Source organism: Vigna unguiculata, chromosome 3 (genome assembly GCF_004118075.2).
Source record: "Vigna unguiculata cultivar IT97K-499-35 chromosome 3, ASM411807v1, whole genome shotgun sequence".
Lineage (NCBI taxonomy): Eukaryota > Viridiplantae > Streptophyta > Magnoliopsida > Fabales > Fabaceae > Vigna > Vigna unguiculata.
In genome coordinates, this window is record NC_040281.1 from 63,779,653 (window position 1) to 63,806,695 (window position 27,043).

Below are 27,043 nucleotides of genomic sequence, written 5' to 3' on the forward strand. Positions count from 1 at the left end.
AACGCCTGCATAGACGCCCAGGCGTTCGGATGAATCTGCGTCGGTGCGCGCCGGATCTGGTGGAGGACTGCCATCTGCCAATCGGTAAACGGCACGGTCAAGCCCAGATCATGGAAAAGGCAGGCGTACACATAGAAGAAGTCTAGCCTCGCCTCTCCCTTCCCATGGCACACTCTTTCGTTGCCGGCACATATCTTGACCCGAAGGTGTCTATCCTCTACTTCTTCGCTGAATATCCTGGTCCACTCGACCAGATCCCCCAGGTCGTTGCCCCATCGAAACCTGGTCGCGAGTGTGCGCGGCTCATAGGGGGCCCAGTCATACCCCGATATTTCCGGCAGATCGGCTCCGTCCCCCTCGTCGCCAACGTCGATCCCTATGATGTCCCCGCTCTCGTCAGAAATTGCGACCTGCTCCGCCGCCTCCACGACCGGTCGCTCAGCATCAGAACTGCCACTCAGGAGAATTGGGGAACCTGTTGCGCCCGACACTCCCCCGAGCGAAGTCCCCGACTCAGACGATTCAAACAGGGCGGAAACCGACCCAACGCCCCCAGACCACCCGACCGCTCCACTCGACAGACCCTCTGAACCCAACGCGCTGGAAGACATTTTTACCTGCAGATAGAAGAAAACGATCGGAAGCTCGGCTAGAAAGAGAAAGGAAAGCGTGAAAATAACGACAGCCACACAAACCTATTTATAGGGGGGACCATGTGACACGTGGCAACCCCAGAACCCTACGATCACAATCAGATCGACGGTCCATACTTCGCGACGTTTGAAATCGTAACTGTCAAGCACGATCCTCGAGGCAATGTAACCGTTGGGAAACGCTGGCGGTCGATCGGCACCACGGTCTTGATAAAACCTCTTCGCTTCATTTCTATCGCTCGAGGCTGGGGGGGCTTGTGTACTGTATGTCCATCGGTCACTCGGCCAAATATAAGACCCTCAAGGGATCATCGGTCTTACGGTCAAACGAATAGTCATGTAGCATCGTTACAACATAAGATCATCGGTCAAACAGATAAGATGCCATACCATCGATCAAACGGTCGAACATATAAGTCGAGACTTAATCGTATTCGTACCCATCGGTTCATCGGTACAACAGCAACGGTGGACCCTCTGACCTCTAAGGCCCATCGGTTCATCGGTACAACAGCAACGATGGACCCTCTGACCTCTAGGGCCCATCGGCTCATCGGTAAAACAACAACAGCGGACCCTCTGACCACGAGGGTCCATCGGTTCATCAGTTGAACAGCAGCGACGAACCTTATAAAAATACTTGACGGTCGATCGGTAAAACACATTATTAGCTTGTTGAAAACATATCGTCATTAACCCAGCCAAGCGACCATCGGTCGCACGATAATATAACTTAAGCCAACGATTATCGGTTAAACGAGTCAATAATCGCCATTAAGGGATCATTGGGCCGTCATTAAGAAACCCTAATTACAGGCCCATCTCGAAAGCTATAAATAGGGCCCAAAGGTAGGTTGGTGGAGATCTTAATTTCGCATTTATTACAGCTGATATTCTCATATACCGATCGGCCCTTCCTAACTTAAGCATCAGAGTATTTTAGACAGGTACCCCGATCGTCATCCCAACCGATCGAGCTAAGGAGTGGATTTCGTCGAGGATACTGGAGAGATTCTTTTAGTAGGCTCTTGGTCCCTACCCCGAAACAAAATTCAAAAGTGAAACTTAGAAAACTCTATGCATGAGATGTGCTAATGTGTTATTACGTTGGTTTGTATAGACATAAGTTTGGTTCAAACCACTTTTCACAAAATTATAATAAATAAAATTCATCTAGCCAACTTAAACATGACTTTTACATGCCAGTAAGTTAATCAGATATTATACTTAAAGCCAAGTCCCTATTCCCAGCTGAACATGGAACATAGTTTACAGATATGCATAACTTAAACCAATACAAACACCAGATTTACCTGTTTGGATAAACATTTCCAGAAGAAGAAACTAAGAAAAGAAATCCTTAAGTTAATACTAACTTGTGTACAAACTAATTTATAAAAAGATCTCGCTTCTCAAAAATCTGACTTTTCACTTGTACATAAACTAACTTTAGCCATTGAGAAAACCTATTTCATCTTTTCTTCTAATTTTCTTCTCCTACACATGCTCGAGGGAAAAATTATCCAAACAGAATCCTACTATCAAAAAAGTAATAGTATGGAGAGGTTACCTTCAATGTCAAGTACACCTTAATAATGTGAGAGGTCAAGTCAATCTGCAAGGATCGTTGGCATATTAGTCATGCAATATATAGAAAAGAGCATTTTGGACGGCGCCAAATATAGTGGAATGGAACACACCCAACATTTCCTCAAAAAAAGAACACAGAAATATAACAATTGTTTTGAAGAAAAAAAATCATCTATCTAATTTATCAAAAATTGTATTGCATAAATAGGACAAACTAGTCCACTTAAATCCGCTCCAAATCATACACCACAAATCTTTTTAACAAACCAGCTAGAATAATGTAATCTCAATTTCCCAGAACTCTAAAAAAACACAAGAGTAAGCAACAAAACACAGATGGCACGCATTGTTCACACAAGAATTACCCATTCCCATGAATCTACGATACTCATTGTTATACCCATGTTGCAAGTTCATATTTTCTAGGCACTAATCAGCGCAGGAGAACAAATTTCCCATTTTGACACGGATCTTGAGCGAAAGTCGACGTGCATGTTATCGAGAAAAGACAAAACTTACCCTGCGTTCGGCATCGACGATCTGAATGTGTTGAGAAGGAGAGGAAGACTCTGAAGTCTACACTGCAATTTTGGGTTTATTAGATTGGAGTGTAATAACTCCCGATTCACCGTAGATGATGCTCAAGTCTCATTTTGGGTCAAATCAAAACAATTGGGTTTTCTAGATTTGCTGCTTCTTCTTCCTGCACCCCTTTTTTCTTCCCGCACCCCACAAAACTTATAAACCCCAAATTATCTTCATTAAAATTACTAGCGTAAACACAAGCGCTATCGTATATGTGTATACGCATTTTTTACATATACATGATATTATATTAGTAGGTGATGATATTGTAATTTTATTAAGTTAATATATAAAATAAAATTATATTTATAAAAAATAAAATGGAATATATCAGAAAAGATGAGAGAACGGTTGATAAATAGGAAAAAAGAGAAAAGGCATAGATAGACGATTTTATAAAAAACTTGTAAAAATAACGGTCAATTTTCAAAAATTTAATAAATAATTATATTTTAAAAGGTAAAATTAGAAATTTGAAATGTGAACACAAAATATGGAATTTTCTTTATATATTGTTATAGATAATAAAATGATAAATGTTATCCCTAAATATAAACAATAAGGTGGGAGCAGAACGAACTTTATTACCTTTAGGGATGGCAAAAATATCCGCGTCCGTGGATATCCGTGGATAAAATCCGCGACGGATAGTTACTACCCGCGGATAACGGGTAGTGGGTATTTTAATACCCGCTTATAAACGGATCGGGTATGAGTATCATACTATCCGTACCCGTAGGTATCCATTACTCGCAAAAAATTAAAATTAAAATTTAATTTATATTTTATTAAGTTAAATTTAACTAAAATTAAAATTAGCAGTATATTTTATTATGTCAAATTTAATTATAATTAAAATTTAATTTAATTTATATTTTATTTGTATAATTTAATATTAAAAAATTTATAAAATAATTTTTTTTAAATATTTGCGGATATCGGGTATCCACAGATATCCGTCGGTTTATTAGCCGGGTAGCGAACAATTTATTTTTTTTGCGGGTCAGGTAGGCACTATTTGTGCCCGACCTGACACGTTGTCATCCCTAATTACCTTATACTCCTCTCAAAAAAAAATAATTTATCCTCATTTTTATACCTGTACACAAACATTAATATCTGAGTTGGTGTTAGCTTACTTAATGTTTTTATTTCAATATCAATTAGGTTACCTAATAAATACAGTAATTTGGCAATTTAAATTAAGCGAAATAACTATTAGGATAGGTATGTGAATAGGAATGAGAGGGTATGTACATTCCTACCAAATCTCTATACCTAAATGAAAATTTTGATATTATCCTTACACTATGAGTATTCTTTGTCAAAATGGAGACAAGGTTAAACAATATCTACGGTGTCAAGTTTATTTGTCATTCTTATTTATTCATACATCTCTTCCTCTTTCATTTTACATCTTTACATTCTTCGTTATGTTCTTTGTTTTTCAGTCCTCCTTCAAAGTCCTTTATTCCCTTTCCTTTGAAACGTTTATTTATTTGTGCATCAATGATTGACAAATTGAATAAATATGCTTATTTTTTAAAATAATTTAAAATTGTGCTATTAATATTTTCAAATGCAAAACCATGTATCATAACGTAAAATCTGAAATATATTAAAAACCATACATTTCGAAATATACATTTCAAAACATATTTTTATATTCAAAATACCTTTGGATTACATAACCCAAAATATATTTAATAAAATTACATGAACATTTTGAAAAGTGTTTTTAAATTTGTAAGTACGTTTTGAAATACATTTAAATAAACCTTTTGGATTCAGTGTTTCAGAAATATTTTCAAATCGCGTGTTCCCTTCTTTCATATTAGGTGTCCCCATGTTTCTTCTTTCCTTCCTCCACCATGCTTATTCTTCTCACTCCTTCCTCCTTCATGTTTCTTCTTCTCCTTATTTTTTTATCGATGACAAACGGTACAAGACTAGGCATAAAGGAAAAAATAGGGGATAAAACTGTCATTTCCTCACATCTATGGGTGCAGGAACAAAAAATAGGTGCGTCATTTCCTGTCATTTAATTTCATCACATAAATGTTCATTCAAGTCGACCCGGCCCAATCAGCCCAACCAATCCATTTCTCTTCTTGTTACCAATACTCACTAGATTTAACTTCAAGAAGTGAGGAAATGAGGGATTATAGATAGTTTAAGCTTATAAGATATTTTTAATAATAGATCATCACTTTCTCACTTTAAACTGATCTAATTTTTTATACATGTGAAAAATAAAAGTGTTGGATCTATCTTACAGGAACTTCTTTTAGGCATGAACTTAGGTTAAAATAATTATTTTAAACTTAATATTTTTACATGATAAAAAAAAAGTTGATTCTAATGTCTTTTTTTGAAAATGAAAATTGAGAGGTAACACATGTTTCCTTTTATAATGCAAAAGTATTTACTTATCATCATTGGTCACTTCTATTTAAAAGTATGTCAATTTTGATTCACATAAAACCATTCCTTTTGACAATTTAAATTCGATGAACATTTGTTAAAAATATTATTCTACAATAAAAATAATATGTAACTTAATCATGACTGAACTAATTTATTAGGCAACAAAACAATGTTTATATTGAATTTGATTAATTTTTACTACTGGATCCAGTAAATATTTGTATATTTTAAAAATTGTATTAAAATTTTGTCAAATAATTAAAAAATACCTGATTCAATGCCATCATAAATAATATATTTCTTAAACCTAAAAAGATGATATAGTTTCAGGAATGATATTGTGTCTAATTGACCAATAACAAAACAATACATACAAATATTATTAAAAAGAAAATGAATTAATATATTATTGTAATGGTAAATTAAATTTTCAAACTTTAAAATAAATATAAGTATTGCTAGAAAGAACATATTGAATATATATATATATATATATATATATATATATATATATATATATATATACCTTTATATCTAAGAAAAAAAATTATAATACTATTTATTATACTTTATACTTTAAGCATCCTAAAGATTATTGGCATGAACATTTAAACATTGTGTATACAAAGTAGTCAATGAAAAAAAAATTTGGAGCTATTTTAAATCTATGGAAAAACATATGTGATTAGAAATATATAAGAATATAAAAGTATGATAAATTGACTCTCATATATCATAGGTTTCCTTACCTGGATTTCATGGGTGAAAATACCACTATGACTGATTCATTTATTAAATGTATAAGAATAGAAAAAAAGTATTCAATAGTTTTTTCCCTTTCACTTCCTTTTTTATTATAAATTAATTTAACCTAAATTTAGGCATGATCTAATTGAAAATTATTTTCTACTAAAGTTTTGTACATATTCTATGAAACTCCGTATTAGATTTGCATACCAAATTAGTAAAATATAATTTTCAAGTGCGAAGTGTATTTATTTTTAATTATTAATTATCCATTTTTTTTATGTTTATACTAATATATATATATATATATATATATATATATATAGGATAATAATAATAATAATAATATAATGTATGTTTACAAAAATACACTGTGAGAAATGTTTTTACCAAAAATTTATTTTCTTTTATAAAATCAAATATCAGCTCGAATAGATAACAGAATATGCATATGATATTATTTTTTTTTCAAAATAATAATTTTTTTACTTTAGATGTAATTCTTTTAATATATACTTAATTTATAATAATTTCTTGATAGAAACTTGTAATACATTTTATTAACGTGATCTATTATTGTTTATAAATATAAAATTCAATAGATTTGCTTAAATCAATTATTTATTACAATTTAATGAATATATTCTTTAATACTATATATATATATATATATATATATATATTGATAAATTTTACTGACAATAGAATCTAATAATAAATGGAGCATTCATCAACATGCTTTAAGCACAGAGAACTTTTGTTAAACTCAACCATGATATAGTGTTTTATTTTTATTATTACGATAACGAAATTTAATTCTAACAGTCTCAATAGAGAATCACTCTTCTCATTACACATTAGCATAACAGCTGTAGCTTATTTTTCTTCCTAAATTTTCCACCTTTAGAACCGGAATCAGTATACACACTACAACACATTGGCATAACAAATTATTTCTGTGAGAGAAAAACGTGGAAAAAATCTCAGTACCCAAAACAGAAACAAAGAGAAAAAGGATAATAGCTATCATGTAGCTTTTAATTTTGTTTGCCACTTTGAAGGAACATTTTGACGTTAATTAAGTGCCACAAATGGCGTGCATGAAGCTGGGATCCAAATCTGAAATGTTTTACCTCTATGGCCAAAGTTGGTCAGTTCTTTTCCACTTCTTTCTTATTGTTTAATTACATCTCTATAATCTCATAAGTGATCTTTGTCCCTTTTTTGTGTCACTGTTATAGCATGTTTCCTTCATCCTTTGACAAGCTTAAAACACTAGTTTTGGTTAATCGGAGGAAGTTTCTGTCTTGTCTATTGGTGGCTGATGAATACATGCATGGCAGTGAAATATGTTTTCACTGTTACAAACAAAGTAGATCGGTTGTATAACCAACATGATAAACCTCTGTGTGTGTTTCATCTAAAGATCTTTTGTATGCGTGGATGATTCCATTCGTCGTGTGTTTTTCCCAACAAATGTTCAAAATCGAATTCACAATTGAGAACATTATAACTTCAATTAAATTATACTTGTTCTTAGGGTTACATCAACAGTGGCTATATATTCTGTACATAATTCATCATTTTATTTATTAGTGAAATCTTGTTATAGTTTATCAGTTATCAGTAACCTTGTTGGCTTCCAAATGATTATTCTAGGCTTTGCTCAACTGGACTTCCAAGTGATATCATCATTGAAATTGGTGATACATCTTTCCATCTCCACAAGGTGTGTTTTCATACTTTCTACACAATGCGTTTTGAAGATATATCACTGAATGCATCACAAAACAATAGGAGTATCAGTTATGCTTCAACCTATATATTTGTTTGTTGTCATTACCAGTCACATTGCATGATTAATTCGTTTGTTGCCGCGTTACCAGTTTCCACTGATATCAAGAAGCAGAGAGCTAGAAAGTTTGATGAGGGAAGTACCATGCGAACCTGATAAGTCTGTTTTGGAACTGCCTGGTCTACCTAGAGGAGCCAAGGCGTTTTTGCATGTTGTTAAGTTTTGTTATGGTGTCAAAATGGAGTTGAATGCATCGAATGTGGTTGGTCTCAGGTGTGCAGCAGAGTATCTGCAAATGAGTGAGAACTATGGAGAGGGGAATCTCATCATGCAGACAGAAAAATTCCTTAATCATGTGTTTGGTTACTGGACAGACACTCTCATTGCTCTTAAAACATGTGAAGAGGTTTTACCTATGGCTGAAGAGCTTCACATCGCTTCACGTAGCATAAACTCTTTGGTGCAGAAAGTGGCAGATCAAATTATTTCCTCTTTTATATCTACATTTTATAATACCGATTTTACCCTTTCCAATATAATTATTTATTAAATTTTTTAAAATTAATAATTATTTTTACTTATTTTTTATAAAATTGTTTATCTTTTTTTCTTTTTGTTTATCTAGGATTTTTCTTCTCTATTTATTCACTTCATTTTTAGTAAATATAAATTTATTTTATATATTAACTTAATAATATTATATTATTATCACATATTAACATATTACCATTTATATATGAAAAATATATCGTACAATATACATATATAAAATAAAATATATATTTTATAAAAAAATGCATTAAAAGATATATTTATATAATAAATAAATTAAAATATTAAAACACGACTTCAACATATAAGATAAACGAACATTTTAAAAGAAATTAAAGCAAAATATATATATATATATATATATATATATATATATATATATATATATATATATATATATATATATATATATATATATATATATATATATATGCACGCGTAACAGCAGCAAACACGAAAGTCAGAAAAACAAAAAAAATGAAATGGAAAAATAAAAGCAAGATATAATGTTTAGTAAAAGGAGAAAGAGAAGAAGGGAATGCGTACGCATGAGGGAACAACGAAAGAGGGAAAAGAAAAGGGAGCAGTGACGCCGCTGAACCAGAGACCCGACAGAGCTGCGACGCGAAGTGATCGGAACTGCGACGTGGACGAGCGGAGCTACGGCGTCGAAGGTGATGAATATCAAACTCAAATAGGTCAACGTTCGATTAGGGTTTTCCGTTTGGGATTTGGGTCTCGATCTCTGCTTACAATTGGATTTTCGATTTGAGTCGTTGGGGTTTTAATTTGGGCTTAAAATCTGAATGCCAACAACATATTTTTCTGTCATTTCATCCCGTTTTTTGAACTCGGTAACTCGTTCTCAAACTCACGAGTCTGGTACGAGTCAGCGAGTTAACTCCGAGTTTACTCCGAGTTTGACAAATAACGAGTTTATATGCGAGTTAACTCGTCAACAGTGTCATGACTCGCAGACTCGTACGGGTTTACGAGTCAACCCGCGAGTTCGATAATCTTGATCCCAGCGGAAAATGTAATGTGAGGTTTTGCCCTTAGCTATGCATGCTCTAGACTTTTAACAGAAGCATGAGGTTGTATGCATATTGAAGACTGTTCTTCGGGTATTGGTTCAAATGAATGTGGTCACCCTTCGTAAGCAGGTGACTACACTTGGTAAACAATTCCTTATCCGAAACACTAGAATTGAATTGAACAGTAATTATTTGGATTCTGCTAAATTCTTCAAGAGAATAGTTCAGAATTTTCCAAAATTCTGCAAAATTATTAGTGATTTGACAGAATTTGCATGAAGCCAGCTACCAAATTCTAATCATGAAATCGTGATCCCTGACAAGTGATGACTCTTGTTGAAATAGACTAAGACAACTAGAACTTGCCTCCTTTGTGCAAGTTAATCGTTGGTCTTTTAGTGGATAGTTCTCTGGTATATTCAAGTTGCGAACCCTATAATTGAGATAAAAAGGTTTCGGTGTGGTCGTTAATGCCCAATCCAAATACCTATATTTTGGCTTTTGTTGTACAGATACCAACACATGGACATACTATTAAACTCTGGTTTTAATATTTGGTTTAGACTAAGTTTAGTGTCTGCAACCTCTGGGCAGGTAGTAATGTCATGTCCAGAGAGGTTGCAGACACTAAACTTTTTGACCCCAATCCTCTACTTTTATCATCTACAACATTATCTTGCCAGTCTCACTTCCAGACATTATAAATCAGTCTCAATCAATTAAAAATCAAATAATTTAATTTTTAGAAAATCAGAAATAAAATAAATAAAAAGCAAAACTAGATATATTATATATATATATATATACACGTAACAGAACAACAACAAAAGCCAGAGAAAAAAAATGAAATAAAAAAACAAAGAAAGATATATAATATATTATATATGTAATGATCAGTAAAAGTAAAAAAAATGAAATAAAAAACAAAGAAAGATATATTATATACGTATGTCATTAATTCGAAAGAGGGAAAAGAGAAGAAGGGAACAACGAAGCCACTGAACCAGCGACCCGACGGAGCTGCCACGCGAGGCGATCAGAGCTGCCGTGCGAGATGATCGGAGCTGCGACGTGAATGACCGGGGCTGAGATTTCGAAATAGGTCAACGTTTTCAAGTTCGATCTTCTCTTCTTCTTCGATTAGGGTTTTCGAGTTGGGTTTCGATCTCTATTTTTGCTTGGATTTTCGATTTGGGGCATTGGGGTTTTGGTTTGGGCTCAAAATCCGAAAGCCAACAACATGTTTTTGTGTCAATTCGTCTCGTTCTTCGAACTCGGTGACTCGCTCTCGAACTCGCGAGTTTGGTACGAGTCGACGAGTTTACTCCGAGTTCATTACGAGTTTGAAAAAAACGAGTTTATATGCGAGTTAACCCGTGAACACTGTCATGACTCGCAGACTCGTACGGGTGTACGAGTCAACCCGCGAGTTTGATAACCATGGTTGCAGCCATTAATTTAAAAACCAAAATATCAGAGGAGAGGGTGGACTAAATGGATTGAACTCAGTTGCTAAAACATATTTAAACAAAATCTCTTTGCTGGTGCAGTTCACTCCTTTTAGTCCTACTATGTGAAAGAAAAGAGTGGCATGCTAAATGAAAGTGCTCCTTGTAAATTATAAGAACTACACACTGAAGTTTTGAGAGTAGCAGAGTGTGACTCTTGCAGCATAAAATGAAAGCAGAGACATGCAAGGATTACATAATAATCGTAAACTTTGTGGCCAAATTATGCGTGCAATGGGTTAGGTGGCATGATGTTTGTTGCTATATTTAAGCATGAAGGGAATATAGTTGTAAAGAACACTCTTAATTGCAAATATGTACTATCTCTAATAGAAATTTAATAGTTGTGATCAATCATTTTTCTTTTTTTCCTTGATTATTGTTTTCTGATCATAGGTTGTACTATATGAAATCCATTAGTTATGTCTGTTACTAAAGGCTTACTTGGATAAAGACTATCAAAAGTCTTCTCTCTCAGGAGTAGAGCTTCTCTAGATTTTTTTCATCTGCTTTATTTTGTATATTTAAATATATTTTACTTAATTATTTCTTCTTTTGGATTGTATTTAGTGAATATTCTTCCTCTGTGTGCTCTCATTTCCTTTTTATTAGCAGAAATGAAGAGAAAACACACTGATCTCATGTACTGGGTGGGAGTCATAACATTTCCTTTGGTTGTCAAATAGGAAACAAAATGGAAAAGAGAAGAATATTTTGTTTATAAAGTCAATTTTTATTTTTCATCAAATAAAGAGGAATCATTATTTGTGTTGTTTTTCCTGTTTTTTTTTTTTCTTTTCCAAATAGACCAATAGATTTTTATGACTAACTTCTGAGTTGCTCTCCATAAGATATGTTTTAGCCTTTTGTGTTCATCTCTAAAGGTGTGATTCTCGAGATTATCAGACAATTATATGTAGTGACTGTTTTCAAATTTCAAATAGAATGTCAATACAAAAAATAATTCCATAGAAACTTCTAATTTTAATCGAACTTAGGAAGCAACATTATTTAGTTGCGCATTATTAAAGCACCATTTCTTCAATTGGCTTACCAGTACTGCTTTTTTTTTTTCTTGTGAACAAAACAAGAACTGTTAGAATATCAGTATCAAACTTAAATGAGTTAAGGACCAAAGGCCCAAAGAAGATAATGGACTCAATGTACATCATGGAGATCACTTTCAAATTCACGTGATTTCTGTAGTCTCTTTCAAACTTGAAATGAAATTTCTTAAACGAGGCATGGAATAAATTAGTCATTCAGAGTCACAGAATTCCCTCCTAGATTAATAGGTGCAGTGGCAGAAACATTTTAGGAGTAGTAGCTTTGAAATTAATTAATTACGAAAATTCACCAAAAGGAGACACACTAACAAGAAAATTGTGATACTACTTTATTGTATATGTCAAAATGTATGAGTTGGTGTGTAGAGTGTGTTCCCTTCATGAACGTACCACCCAAATATGAGTTGGTTATAATAAGCACCTGGATTTTAATTTTTTTTTTATAATTGAATAAATCAGTTTGAACTATTTTCACGTAAGATATAAGCTATTTTTATATCTTAGAAAGATTCCCTTTACTTTCCTTTCACCGCACACCATAAACCTTTTTCTTTTTAATTTGCTTCTTGCCAGGCCAGTGTGATAAAATCTTTAGAACTGATAATTGAAATGCATTGCCCTAAACAAAAAGTGTGGCCATTGCACTAGGTTTCTTTTTTGGTGTTAAAGTAGTGGCAGGTTTTCCTATCTAAGTCTTTTCTTCCAATCAATGACTCATAATTGTTGAAATAACGTTGATGATGAGAGGAAAGTGGAGTTGATGATGAATGTTAATAATTGATAATGCATGCATAAATGCAAGAGTAGAAGTAGTACTATGATGTGAGGGCATGAAAGAGTGAAGAACATAAATTAGAAAGCGCTGAAGGAGAGAGACAGAAGAAACAAATTTATAAGCTAAACGATGTGTTGGCTCTCTCAACAGCTGAACATTAAATTGGACAGAGTTCTGAGTCTCCTTTCTTGTTCCCACCATTAAATTGGACAGCCTCTTTTTGAATTTCAACCATCTTTTAATTAAAACCTTCATACCAATCTTCACATACGTTGCTATAAGAAAAGAGAGACAATACAAACAATTGTAAGTATTAGTGAAACGATAAGTTTGTATATAATTACTCTAATTATTTTATCTGTCAAATTTAGTTATTTGCTTTTGCTTTTGTACTCTACCTACTTGTTTTTATGTTATTTTTCTTTTCTTTCCTATGTGTCAGACAAACGTATCTCTGTTTTCTCCCAATTGCTTAAGCTTAAAAGTTTCTCTACATGATGTGTGTTGAAGTGTCACCTCTATTGAATTACTTTATGTCGACTTATTTAGTTTCTCAGATTGGAAGACTGGGGATGGGGAAATCGAGTTGTTATATTTTCTGATAGACGTAAGTAGAAGGTAAAACACAGAGCAGTGAGAAAGTGAGGCAATGTTTTGTTTTGGTTTGCTGACTAAAATAAAATAAAATCGAATGTCTAATAAATGAGGTTAATATCTTTGATGACACACGTCACCTTTTATGTCAGTGTGCAAACTTTCATGATCTCTTTAAGGAACTTCAACTTTATTTCTGTTTGTCTTTGTTCTTCACTTGTTTATTTTCTCTCTCTTTTTTCTGTTTTCTTTTTCTGCAGAGACAGCACAAGAAGGGAAGATCCTTTTGGTAAGAAGCAACATTGACTATTGTATAATGCTTCACTCTCCTCTTTTGAAGTTATGTTCATTTATGTCTATTTTCTTTTGAAAATTACGATCATTTCGTTTTTAAGTTACGATAATTTGTTTAGTTCTAAGAAATTATAATGTTTATACGTTTTACATATTTATAATTATTCTTAGTTTTCGAAGGCACGAAGATTTTTCTTTTTTTTTGAAATATTTTATATATGTTCTTTCAAAATTAAACCAACTTACTTTTAAGGCATGTTTAAACTTTAGTTAAATTCAAGACTCTAGTATTACTCACTACCAAGTCAAGATTCCGAGAAAAAAAAAAGCATGTTGGAGGAGCTTAGACACATCACGTGATGGATTTGTAAGGTTTTTATTATTTATTGAGATTTGATTTGAGAGTAACTTTATTCATTCGTGTCGTGTTATTCAATTATTATGTACATATTTTTGGGAAATTTCTTTTATCAGTATAAGGTAACTTTTAAAGTTATCAAAGTCTAATTTAAGAAAGAAAGAAAAATCGTGCTAAACCTCATTTCCAGCGAATGACATTGCATCCAACGAATCTCATTCTAAAAGTATTTGAAAAAATTATTTGATTTAATCGGGAATGTAATTCGTATTTGGATGTAAAAGTAGAAGCATTTTTGTTTTGAAGAGGTTTTAGTTTTTGTTTTGCAGAGGTTTTCATTCTTGGGAAGACTTTTGGATAGGTAATATCGATCTTCTGTGCATCCTTCCAAGGTCAGTTCGGTGGTTACTATACTTGTAATGAATTGACTTCTGATTTAGTTTTCTGGTATGGATCTGATTATTTCTTTCTTCTTTAGCAGTGGTTTATTCATATACTGATGTACTCAAACTAAATCATACATGTTTTTTATTTTCTACACATCATTCATGTTTTAGACTTTGGTTTATTGTTTAATTTCATTTCACAAAACTCACTTTTAAGGTAATAATTTTCTCTCACCCATCTATTTTGAATCTCCATGGTTCGTTTATTATTTTCTTTCAGTTGATTCATAAGGATTCCTATTTATTTTAAGAAATTGACGAGTAGAAGAATTTGGCTTTTCTCATTGTTTAGTAATTTAACTTGTGAATTTTGTCCTTCTTTATCTCATATGTCACTTCTCTTTCGCCACTTTCTTTTCTTCTGTTCAATACAAACTGTTGTTAGGTGTTTAAATAAGATGATGTTAGGTGTTTTATGACTTATATAGTAATTCGTTTTGGAGTAGTATTATATTTCATATAAACATTAGATTCTATTTCATGTAAATATTAGATTGAATGAGACTTGTTTTCTGGATGTTTTGGATAATTATATACAGTATATAAGATGATGTTAGGTGTTTTATGACTTATATAGTAATTCGTTTTGGAGTAGTATTATATTTCATATAAACATTAGATTCTATTTCATGTAAATATTAGATTGAATGAGACTTGTTTTCTGGATGTTTTGGGTAATTATATACAGTATATAAGATTATGTTAGGTGTTTTATGACTTATAGTAATTCGTTTTGGAGTAGTATTATATTTCATATAAACATTAGATTCTATTTCATGTAAATATTAGATTGAATGAGATTTGTTTTCTAGAAGTTTTGGGTAATTATATACAATATATAAGATAATGTTAGGTGTTTTATGACTTATGTAGTAATTCGTTTTGGAGTAGTATTATATTTCATATAAACATTACATTCAATTTCATGTAAATATTAGATTGAATGAGATTTGTTTTTTTGATGTTTTGGGTAATTATATACAGGTTTGGTATGTGGTAAGAAGCATAAACGAATTTTTCATAAAAAAAATAATAAATCACTTTTTATACCAGTTGAGGTCATACTTGGTGTAAAATGTGTAATTTTTTATACCGGTTGGAACTATAATCGGTATAGTAAGTCATTTTTTCTTACATAACTTTTCATTTTCAAGAGGACTTTTTATACCGGTTTTAGAAATGGTATAAAAAATAATTTTTTTATACCTGCCATGGAACCGATGTAGAAAGATCAAACCTTCTATACCGCCTGCTTCTATACCGATGCTAGAAACGGTATAAAAAGTCTTTTTTTACCGGTATAAAAAGCCTAAACCTAAGAGATGATTTTCTTTTATCTTCCTTTAGATAGGTTTAAAGTTTTTGTTGCACATGATAGATGTGTCAACGTGAAAATGATTCGAATTTTTTTCTTATATATATAATATTTAATTTAGGATTCACTTTAATTTTTATACTTTTTATTTAATTGAGTTTGTTGTTTTTTACTAGAATCAATTTTTTTCTTTATATTATACTGGTTTTAACTAGTTTAGAAAGTGTCACTTGTTAAATCATTAAAAAATGTTATTAAGAAAATGTTAAACGACGATAATGTTAATTTAACAAAAATATCAAATTAAGTTTTTTTTAATAAAAGTTGATATTGATTTTTTTTATATAGAAAAATATAAATATAGAGATAAGTTGCTAATTAATTAAGTTTATATATATATATATATATAATTAATCTATTTATTTTATAAATAGGTTTAAGTCATTATTTTATAATTATGCTTCTCAATTTATCATAGTGAATGTATGCATATATTTAACTTTTTTTTATATATACGACTTTTGAATTTTATGGACGTCAGAAGATCGTTAGGATTTCGAAACAAAAATATACTATAAAAGTATACTCAAATTAAAATTTTAAAATACATTTATACCTTATTAATAGCTTAAAATTAATTTTTAGAAAAGGTAAACTAACAAGTTCAAATTTCATATTTTATAACTTGTTTATTATGAACTTATTTTTCTCTCATCATTCTGATGATTAAGAGTGTGTTTGATTCAGTGTTAGAGAAATAATTTAATTGAATCAATTCTCTAATACAGAAATAAGAAATTAATTATTTTTCATTCAATATGATTTCTTTTATTCTTTAATTGATTCTGAAAACCAAACACTTACTATTTTGCATTAAAAAATAGATTTTAATCAATTTTACATCAATTTAACGTATAATCACGTATTAATTTGTTCAAAAATAAATCATAACCTCGTAAAATATTTAATACGACCACATTCTCATATCATTAATCGATCAAAGTACAATTTTCATTTGTATAGAATCTTATAAAACATATAACTATTGGATTAAGTTTGGACTTTAAACCTTTTAAACAAATTTCATTCGCTCGGCTGTATTTTTTATTTGTGGCCACACAATATTGCTAAAATTAACCATTTTTGTAGAGGGTTAAAACTTGGTAAGACAACAATGAATTTATATGTTCAAAGACCACGATCAAAACAGAATGTAAAATGAAAATCCTCATCATAAATTCCATCTACACAGCCACAGAAACGGGAAAGCACAACAACACGATTCATAAAATTGATAAAATATTATATACACTAAACAAATGAATCCTATGAGTTATAATACAATTATTGAATAGTTATTTTAGTCATCAAAATATGATTGTTCTCGTGGTACTAATATCCTGAGAAGGGTATTTCTGAAAAGTATAAATGCAATGAAACTTAGCAGCTAGGTGGGGTGTATTTCAAAATTACCTTAGCCCAATAATATATTATAGTCTGTTAGAATTTCGTTGGCCCAATATTTGACTGGTCTGAATAATGAACTGAGCTGAGTCATCATAACATACTGTAACCATAGAAGTCGAAAGCTCTCTGGAACGGTGGGAATTGCAGGTATTGCCAAGTTTGTGAATCGCCGTATCGTATCCTCTTTTTACCCTTTATCTGCGTCAATTTCAAAACTTCTATTTTGCTTCAATCAAACTATGTGTTTCTCTAACATTTCTGGTAAGAAATTGAAAATTCAATTGGTTTGTTGAAGAAATTAATAATGTCGGCATGCTTACTATTACGAAGAAATTAACTTCGCAATTTAGTTTTTATGAGATGGCCATTTTTTAAACTCATCTCTGGCTATGACCACTGTTAACTCCTCCGAATTTCTAAGAGATAAAAGTGCCTGTGTTGTGTTAGTAGGGACTGTTGTTTGCTCATGCTAATGAAAGATGGCATGAATTCCCGATTATTGTTGGACTGTGCAAAAAGTTGCATATTGTCTTCTTCTCCTGTTTTCAGAAGACAACAATTCTTGATAAGGTGTGTGGAAGGCTCCATTGATCATAGACCTCATTCTAGAGATATGCAAGCCCTAAGGTCTATTGAGGTTGACTCTGAGAGTGTTATTCGAGCAATTACTCCTGCCCTTGATCCTACCAGACATAAAGGCCAGGCTGGTATAACAACATCCTTGCATTGCATCTTTCTATGATCCATTCTATTACTAGAGAATAAACCATAGATTTAGTACATGATGTATTACTCTTGCTCTAAACGGTGCCTAAAGCAGAATATATATATATATATATATATATATATGTAATTAATAGAAGTTATGATAAGTAGTCTCCTAAATATTAAAAAAAACATTAAAATGGTTCCTGAAAGTTACTGAAATATATGAATTTACGGACTAATTAATGGATATTGTATTTGGAGTATTAGTCATATATGTAGTTTTACTTCAACGACTACTTGATAGTAAGGGTAATATTTGGGAGACAATGTTTGGATATAAGTTTGCTAACTTAAGTTCAGATTAAACTTATCCAAGCTTAAGTTTTGAAAGTGAATTTGCGAGGCAACCTAAGTTTTGTTTCTGAAAATTTCAGTATTCAGACAAAATTTTGATGTGCAGACCTATTTTTTAGGGTATCCAAACATGCCATGAAACTGGGTTTATTTTTCAAATTGAGTTTGTAGCACCCCAAAAGAAAAACCAAACACAGCCCAAATTGGTGATTCATTCAGTTAGCGAAAAAGTAATCCAGGACCCTGTATCATTGTATTTTATTTTTTGGCTGAAGAAGAAGAAGACATGTCTAATGTTTCCTTCACTTATGTTTCAAATCAGGAAATATAGCTGTTATTGGAGGGTGCCGTGAGTACACAGGAGCTCCATATTTTGCTGCAATTTCGGCCTTAAAAATTGTTAGTGCAAGCATTCCTTTCATATCTTGCATTTTGCCATTTAACTGAATTCTTGATCTGAAAAAGAAAGAAAAACTTTTCTATCAATTCAAGTTATCCCATTATTTTCCCATCCATGCAGGGTGGTGATCTGTCCCATGTTTTTTGTACAAAAGATGCTGCTCCTGTCATCAAAAGCTACAGTCCTGAGTTGATTGTGCACCCTGTTTTGGAAGAATCTTATAGTGTCGGGTATAACATCCAGTCTTCTAGTTAATGTTATATTGTGCCCCTGTATGAACATTTCGAAACCAAGTGGGTGTTGTTTTTAGTGAGAGACTAATTTCAGGGACGAAAACAAGAGATCCATAGCAAGCAAGGTTCTTTCTGAAGTTGATAAGTGGATGGAAAGATTTAACTGCCTTGTTGTTGGTCCAGGCCTTGGAAGAGACCCATTTCTTCTGGTATGTTTTCTCTTGAATGCTTCATTGTGTACCTCTTTTATTACACATGGTGTTTAATTTTTCGAGTTTTATCTTAAATTCATAATTTTTCTTTCTAATTCTTAGTGAGGTATATGCATTTAGTCTTTTAGTGAGTTGTGTTTCTTCAGACTACAAGATGCGATCTTAGGTCAGAGCTTCTCTATTCCTATACCATTCCCTCTTAAGTGTAACATGTTAATGTTAGGATGGTAAATCCCATCCATTCCCTCTAAAGGCCTAATCAATATAGCCATAGGAGACACCCAACACGTGCACCAAAACAGACTAATCTAAAATGAAAGACTTCTTTGTTGCCCTTGCAGAATACTGTTATTCAAGGAAAATCTTTGATCCCCCTCCTCCAAAATAAAGAACAAAATAAGACTTATATTTGTGAAAGAACTACCTGTGTCACCATCACTTACAAGATCAGAATTTCCTTTCCTAAGGATAGTAACACCGCCAATCCTGTTCATTAACAACAGTCCATAATTGTCAATAAAATGGAGCATTGAATCACAACATAGATAATAGTGAGAAATAACTAAACATTGGGGATCAAAGCAAACTACTTCAGCATTATGCCATCATCTAACTCCCTTTATTGTTCAAAGATATTAATCTCCTTTTAGCAAAAACAATCAGGAGCTGAGCGAGTAAATTTAAAAACACAATGAGAACTAACAGATGCTTTTTTACCACTCTATTAGTCCAAGTACAAGTATGGATGCACAAAATTTTACAACTCAGACTCATTGTCTGGATACATGTTTCATAAACATCACAACACACAAAAGAGCAATTGTCTGAAAGCATTGACATAAAAGAAGCTAGTATGTTGAATCAAGGAACTTACTGTTTGGCAAGAGATAGCAGTTGTTGAGGAGCATCTACATCATTTACTTCACAACTCAGTACTTTCTGAACAAGACGCTTATATTCATTGACATTTGGTGTTAGAACAGCTAAGGGGTAGCCACGAACAAGGTCAAGATTATTTGTAACAAGAAAAAGACCATCCTGAACAACACCCAGAAATTTATTGGGCTAAGGTAATTTTGAAATACACCCCACCTAGCTGCTAAGTTTCATTGCATTTATACTTTTCAGAAATACCCTTCTCAGGATATTAGTACCACGAGAACAATCATATTTTGATGACTAAAATAACTATTCAATAATTGTATTATAACTCATAGGATTCATTTGTTTAGTGTATATAATATTTTATCAATTTTATGAATCGTGTTGTTGTGCTTTCCCGTTTCTGTGACTGTGTAGATGGAATTTATGATGAGGATTTTCATTTTACATTCTGTTTTGATCGTGGTCTTTGAACATATAAATTCATTGTTGTCTTACCAAGTTTTAACCCTCTACAAAAATGGTTAGTTTTAGCAATATTGTGTGGCCACAAATAAAAAATACAGCCGAGCGAATGAAATTTGTTTAAAAGGTTTAAAGTCCAAACTTAATCCAATAGTTATATGTTTTATAAGATTCTACACAAATGAAAATTGTACTTTGATCGATTAATGATATGAGAATGTGGTCGTATTAAATATTTTACGAGGTTATGATTTATTTTTGAACAAATTAATACGTGATTATACGTTAAATTGATGTAAAATTGATTAAAATCTATTTTTTAATGCAAAATAGTAAGTGTTTGGTTTTCAGAATCAATTAAAGAATAAAAGAAATCATATTGAATGAAAAATAATTAATTTCTTATTTCTGTATTAGAGAATTGATTCAATTAAATTATTTCTCTAACACTGAATCAAACACACTCTTAATCATCAGAATGATGAGAGAAAAATAAGTTCATAATAAACAAGTTATAAAATATGAAATTTGAACTTGTTAGTTTACCTTTTCTAAAAATTAATTTTAAGCTATTAATAAGGTATAAATGTATTTTAAAATTTTAATTTGAGTATACTTGTATAGTATATTTTTGTTTCGAAATCCTAACGATCTTCTGACGTCCATAAAATTCAAAAGTCGTATATATAAAAAAAAGTTAAATATATGCATACATTCACTATGATAAATTGAGAAGCATAATTATAAAATAATGACTTAAACCTATTTATAAAATAAATAGATTAATTATATATATATATAAACTTAATTAATTAGCAACTTATCTCTATATTTATATTTTTCTATATAAAAAAAATCAATATCAACTTTTATTAAAAAAAACTTAATTTGATATTTTTGTTAAATTAACATTATCGTCGTTTAACATTTTCTTAATAACATTTTTTAATGATTTAACAAGTGACACTTTCTAAACTAGTTAAAACCAGTATAATATAAAGAAAAAAATTGATTCTAGTAAAAAACAACAAACTCAATTAAATAAAAAGTATAAAAATTAAAGTGAATCCTAAATTAAATATTATATATATAAGAAAAAAATTCGAATCATTTTCACGTTGACACATCTATTATGTGCAACAAAAACTTTAAACCTATCTAAAGGAAGATAAAAGAAAATATTTAGATAAAAGAAAATCATCTCTTAGGTTTAGGTTACTTCAGAAAAATTCGTGGTCAAGAAAACATTGAAGACACGAAATACACACCATATAAATGCATAAAGACAAGTGTTTCTTAAGGAAAAAAAAAATCTAAAACTGCAGATATTTAGAGACTAATGTTTAACTATTATTTAAAAAATCTTATTTCCCAAAATAAACACCTTCAAATTCAAGAAAATGAACATTTGATGAAATGAAATGATAGCACATTCTCAACGTCAGACTTACAGTAAGTATAGTTATTACTAGGGGTGGCAAAACAGGCTGGGCCCAACGGGCCAGCCCGTCAGCCCGTGCTAAAAGGAACGGGCTGGGTTGAAGATTTCAACCCGTCAGCCCGTTCTGGCCCGTCCCGTCCAGCCCGTCAACTTTACGGGCCAAAGTACGGGCTGGCCCGTCCTGACCCGTTGGCCCGTTTTAGAAAAATAAAATAAAATAAAAATAATTAAAAAGATTAACTTTTTAGATTATATATTTTAAATGTAGAAATATATAATAGTATTGTAATTTAAATCATCAACATCTACAAATTAAGTTTGAATTATTAGTTATAATTGAATAATTTAATATGTAAATTTAATAATTATTTTAACTTATCTAATTAAAAACATTAACTAATCAATTAAAATTTAAAATAATATTTTATTTGATTAAATATGACTTTAATAATAATTTATATGTATATATAAACAAATTTAAAAAATAAAACAAATTAAAAAATTTGAAAACTAATTAAAAAAAATAAAAAAATTAAAAAAAAAACTAGACGGGCCAGCCCGGCCCGACCAGTTAGCCCGTCCTATACGGGATGGGTTGTAATTATTGGCCCGTTTCTATTTGACGAGCTGGCCCGTCCCGTTTTTTGACGGACCACATACGGGCCGGGCCAAAACGGGCCGGGCTGGCCCGTTTGCTACCCCTAGTTATTACACCTATAATTTAATAAGTTGTACTGTCAGCTTCTTATGGTGTATTTGGAGAGATAATTTAAAAAAAAAAATCATTTATTTGATAAATTTAAAGTTATTAAAGTAAAATGAATTATTTAAAAAAAATTAAAAGAAAATTAAAATTTGAAAGCTGTAACAATTATTTTAAATAACTAAATTAATAGAAATATTTTAAGAAATAAATTATAAATTATTTAAATATAACATATTTCAATTTCTTTGAGAATTAACCCCGTTAAAACTTAAATCAAATCATATCTAGGCGCGCGTGTGTTCACGTTCCAATATGAAGCCAAAGAACGTGGGACCGTGTCTTTCCACCGTTACCCCATTTTCCATTAATTAATCTATCTAATGGGTTAGTGGGTTCAACCCAAATTCTCTGTATAAACCACTCACACTTTAGATTTTGGAAGCAAAGTCTTCCTTGCTCTGATCCTGATTGTGTTCATCAATACGTCACCAAATCTCAGTCTACAAAAAATGTTGAAACCGAAGGACTGAATCAATGAATGCTTCTTTGCTTCCTCCACACCCATCCCTTTCTTTTGGCTGTTCCTCATTGATGCTATTTACCAAACTGACCTACCAAGCTAAGTTATCAAAAACATGATTCTTCTGTTTAATGCGTGCCATGAATGTCCTCTTGCTTGCATGCCACTCTTCTCAGTCTTCCTTGCGCTTTTAACTCTTTCTTCGGTTTCGTTATAACTCTCCACTCCACCACTTCGACCCGTTAAAGCCATACCCATAATCTAAATTTTGATTTTTATTTCATTCTGTAATGTCTTCTCCTAACAATTCAACACAACACGAGGCTGAAGTCATGCCAGTTTTTGAAGCTATTAGGAGGGCTAAGCGCTCAAGGTTATTCGAGCCGTCTTTGGGTGTTCTTGGATTTGTTCTTGTTACTGTCTTTGTGATTTTTTTCTTCTTCTATTCGGATGATAGATACTCTGCTTCAAGATTTGGATTCTTGGAACAATCACAGAGGTTTTCTTGGTTGCGGATAAAAGGGTCTACTGGGGAACGCAGAGTTGAATTTCTTGGAGTTGAGGGTGGTGGGTGTGATTTGTTTGACGGGGAATGGGTTTGGGATGAGAGCTACCCTTTGTATCATTCAAAAGATTGCAGCTTTCTGGACGAAGGTTTTCGATGTTCCGAGAATGGAAGACGTGATTTGTATTACACAAAGTGGAGGTGGCAGCCCAAAGGTTGCAACTTGCCAAGGTAGATTTTGATGCTTGTTTTCCTCTGGTTTCATTCTATTATTTCTCAAGTTCGTTATGTTTCTCGTGTCTTTCTTCAGTAATAATCGTTGGATGAAGATGGTAAATTGAAACGCTGGTCTAAGAATTTCTTTAAGGAACAAAACCATGTTGTATCTCGATGTTTTAAGAATTTGGAAAATTGGAATGATAAGAGATAACGATACTCGTGGTTTGTGACTTAGAATGAATGTCTTTAGCCATCTAACTGGCATCTTGTCAGAGGGACTGCGACCCAACATTTGGGTTGCAATTTGCCATTCGTTCTGTTGTCTCATTATCACTCCTTTGTAACTTTCAGCAATTGGGACACGCAGCTCTCTGAAAATGACAACATTTTGTTTGTGCAGTTTCCACACAGTTCATGGATGTCTATATTGATAAGCGTGATGAAGTGTTCGATTCCTTTTGCATTATTCTATCTCTCTCTGTTTCAAATCCTACATCATTTTCACTTTTTAACAGTTTTTTGCTTTGTCTTTTCCTAAGCAACCCTCGTTTATCTTTTTATATTAGATGTAGCTGCAACCTTGGCCATTAGTTGGAGTCGTAAGAGTTTAACATTTTCTATATTGAAAGTGTAAAAACGCCTTTATTTTACAAAAGTCAATAAGCAATGATTGGGTAACAACATAGCACTGTTAATTCATTTTACACTGTCAATTCATCCTCGTTAAATTATTTTTCTTAGTGCTGCCAGTTTGTGATATGTTTGTCTAATGTAGGTCAATTTCAATAATTTTCTCTGATTAGATGCAAAAATAGATGGTGTAAACTTACACAGTCGGTTTCTTAAAACAGATTCAATGCAACGTTGATGTTGGAGAAACTGCGAAACAAACGAATAGTATTTGCGGGGGATTCAATTGGGAGAAACCAGTGGGAGTCACTCTTATGCATGCTCTCCAGTGCAGTTCCTAACAAGGAATCAATCTATGAAGTGAATGGCAGCCCAATTACAAAGCACAAGGGGTTCTTGGTGTTCAAATTCAAGGATTTTAACTGTACAGTAGAATACTACAGAGCTCCATTTCTTGTATTGCAGAGCAGGCCCCCTAAAGGAGCTCCTGAAAATATTAGAACAACTCTCAAAGTTGATACAATGGATTGGAACTCTGAGAAGTGGATAGATGCAGATATCGTTGTTCTTAACACAGGGCACTGGTGGAATTATGAGAAAACAATAAGAGGGTATTTCATTTCAATCCTTTCCATATTTTTTGTGTTACTCCAGTTTCAATCCTTTCCATATCTGTAATTTTTGGGCAAGCAAAAGGGTTGATTTTGATTGAAAGATTTCTTTTTTGGTTCAGGGGTTGCTATTTTCAAAAAGGCATGGAAGTTAAGGTGGAAATGCAGGTAGAAGATGCATATAAACAGTCCATTCAGACGGTAATGAAGTGGATACAAGATAGAGTAAATCCTAGCAAGACCCAGATTTTCTTTCGTACTTTAGCCCCAGTGCACTTCAGGTTTGTTTGACGATTCTATCATATGACCACATTGGATATTCTGAATATAAAATATTTGTAAAGATTCCAATGAATTTGTGTGACATGTTTCAGAGGCGGGGATTGGAAAAACGGTGGAAACTGTCATTTGGAAACACTTCCGGAGCTTGGTTCTTCACTGGTGCCAAACGACAACTGGTTACAGTTCAAAGTAGCGAATGCGGTCTTATCTGCACACACGAATGTTTCTGAAACTAAGAAGTTGATGGTGTTGAATGTTACTAAGATGACTGGTCATAGAAAAGATGGGCATTCATCGGTCTATTATCTTGGTCGTAATGTTGGCCCTGTGGTGCCTCATCGTCGACAAGATTGCAGTCATTGGTGTCTGCCTGGTGTACCTGACACTTGGAATGAGCTGCTTTATGCACTGCTGCTTAAACATGAAGCTGTTCACACTGAATTCAAGTGTGTGATTCACTGAGAAATCGTTTTGATGGTGTTGCATGGGACCAAGGTATCAGATTTTATTGTTGCAGATCACCACTGAGAATTATTTGTCTTCCGAAGAAGATCAACGTTATGGGACACGAACTTCACCTCTGAAATACTACATGAGGAATGGAGCAACTGTAATTATCAAATTCTTTGGTAAGGTAATACGAACAAAGTTTTGGTACAAAATGAAATGTTATTTAAGGAAAATGCCAAGTGCAATTTTGTTCTTCTAGTTGTTTGATATAAAAATAGGCACACTAGTTCTTATCATGGAGAAATTATTGAGCAGTTGGACCAGCACTTGAATATGAACCACCTCATAATTATTTTCTTACTATTTAGACAGAGAATTAAGTAATTTATAAGTGAATTGATTAATTTGAATGGAGATAAATTATGAATAGTAATTGATTAAGAAGTCAACTTATATTTGAAAAAAGTTGTTATTAGCTTTTAGCAATTTTGGTTAGATAAGGTAATAAAATAGAGCATGGGGTTTTAATAGGTTGCTGGTCCAAGCTACTTTGCCTGATAGTTGAAAAAAACTTCCTATAGTAATATTTAAAAACAAAAAATTAAATAACTGAGGATTTTAAAATTGGAAGAAATAAAAAACGGACAAAATATTTAAAGAAAGTAATGTTAAACTTCAAAAATATTTAAAGGATAAAAACATATTTTGTAAGCATCACTTTATTTAAAAGATATTTATGGATTTTTGCACCGATCTAGTTTCATTTGTTTTTTAAATTACGTATTTGAGTTTTGTTTTTTTAAGACTTAAATATACATTTAGTTTCTATTTTTGTCAAAATTATTCAATTTGGTCCATATTTTTGTTGTTTGGTTAATTTGGTCCTCATTTTTGTAAAATTGCATTCAATCGAGTTCTTTTGACATATAGTGTTAAAATTGTTAACGGCACAATGACAACGTGGAACTGTTTGGGTTACGTGTCAAATTTTTGCAGTGATGTTGACATACGTTGTTGGCAGAGTGTTTCGTTAGTTATATTTTAGGGAAATAAAATAAAATGAATTGTGTAAAACATAAAACAAGGGTTAAGTGAAGAAATTAAAAGGTGGAATTGAAGGTTTACTACAGCGAGAGTTTTCGTTCAGTGAAAAAGTGAATTTGGGATTCAAGTGGTCGAGAGATAGGGAAAAACTATGGTTGGTGAGAAAGGGAAAAA

The 27,043-nt window shown here is 32.1% G+C and overlaps 3 protein-coding genes and 1 long non-coding RNA gene across 19 annotated transcripts in view; 2 read left to right on the forward strand and 2 right to left on the reverse strand.

The window, feature by feature from the left end:
- Nucleotides 1-2,823, reverse strand: part of LOC114177462 (ATP-dependent (S)-NAD(P)H-hydrate dehydratase) — a 28,572-nt gene extending 25,749 nt beyond the window's left edge. For 2 of the 4 annotated variants that reach the window (XM_028062817.1, XM_028062818.1), the window contains exons 1-2: nt 2,763-2,823; nt 2,224-2,268 (exon numbers count right to left, since the gene is read on the reverse strand). The gene's annotated coding sequence lies outside the window, so the exon portion shown is untranslated. The remainder of the gene's footprint in view (nt 1-2,223; nt 2,269-2,762) is intronic. The other 2 variants (XM_028062828.1, XM_028062824.1) reach the window with 2 other exon arrangements.
- A 5,971-nt stretch (nt 2,824-8,794) lies between these two features.
- LOC114176612 (ATP-dependent (S)-NAD(P)H-hydrate dehydratase-like) lies at nt 8,795-20,394 on the forward strand. 12 transcript variants are annotated; one of them, XR_003603031.1, is made up of 8 exons: nt 8,795-9,023; nt 13,588-13,616; nt 14,295-14,371; nt 17,655-17,914; nt 18,592-18,668; nt 18,790-18,899; nt 18,980-19,111; nt 19,843-20,394. XR_003603031.1 is itself a non-coding variant. In XM_028061698.1 (8 exons), exons 1-8 carry the CDS (start codon nt 8,888-8,890, stop codon nt 19,954-19,956), a joined length of 918 nt encoding a protein of 305 aa, XP_027917499.1. In that variant the 5' UTR covers nt 8,795-8,887; the 3' UTR covers nt 19,957-20,394. The 12 variants fall into 12 exon arrangements, 11 of the variants coding, with proteins under 11 accessions (XP_027917499.1, XP_027917500.1, XP_027917501.1 ...); XM_028061698.1 differs by having other exon boundaries at nt 18,997-19,111; XM_028061699.1 differs by having other exon boundaries at nt 17,658-17,914; nt 18,997-19,111.
- Nucleotides 19,404-20,153, reverse strand: LOC114176614. Its single transcript, XR_003603032.1, has 2 exons — nt 19,989-20,153; nt 19,404-19,600 (listed from the first exon to the last, which is right to left on the reverse strand). It is a non-coding gene; the product is annotated as an uncharacterized LOC114176614 (long non-coding RNA).
- Nucleotides 20,395-22,890: 2,496 nt separating the features above from the next.
- On the forward strand, nt 22,891-26,151 carry LOC114176611 (protein trichome birefringence-like 10). 2 transcript variants are annotated; one of them, XM_028061697.1, is made up of 5 exons: nt 22,891-23,501; nt 23,586-23,864; nt 24,704-25,093; nt 25,216-25,374; nt 25,468-26,151. In XM_028061697.1, exons 1-5 carry the CDS (start codon nt 23,419-23,421, stop codon nt 25,835-25,837), a joined length of 1,281 nt encoding a protein of 426 aa, XP_027917498.1. In that variant the 5' UTR covers nt 22,891-23,418; the 3' UTR covers nt 25,838-26,151. The 2 variants fall into 2 exon arrangements, with proteins under 2 accessions (XP_027917498.1, XP_027917497.1); XM_028061696.1 differs by having other exon boundaries at nt 22,891-23,864.
- Nucleotides 26,152-27,043: the final 892 nt, after the last annotated feature.

Bases quoted from the DNA above. Each gene is read 5' to 3' on its own strand.
- LOC114176611 (XM_028061696.1), top strand. From the start codon at position 23,419: ATGTCTTCTCCTAACAATTCAACACAACACGAGGCTGAAGTCATGCCA. The intron at 23,865-24,703 runs GTAGATTTTGAT...TTCTTAAAACAG, and splicing joins AAAGGTTGCAACTTGCCAAG to ATTCAATGCAACGTTGATGT. The intron at 25,094-25,215 runs GTATTTCATTTC...TTTTTGGTTCAG, and splicing joins TATGAGAAAACAATAAGAGG to GGGTTGCTATTTTCAAAAAG.
- LOC114176612 (XM_028061698.1), top strand. From the start codon at position 8,888: ATGCGTACGCATGAGGGAACAACGAAAGAGGGAAAAGAAAAGGGAGCA. The intron at 17,915-18,591 runs GTATAACAACAT...GTTTCAAATCAG, and splicing joins CAGACATAAAGGCCAGGCTG to GAAATATAGCTGTTATTGGA. The intron at 18,669-18,789 runs GTTAGTGCAAGC...CCATCCATGCAG, and splicing joins CAATTTCGGCCTTAAAAATT to GGTGGTGATCTGTCCCATGT.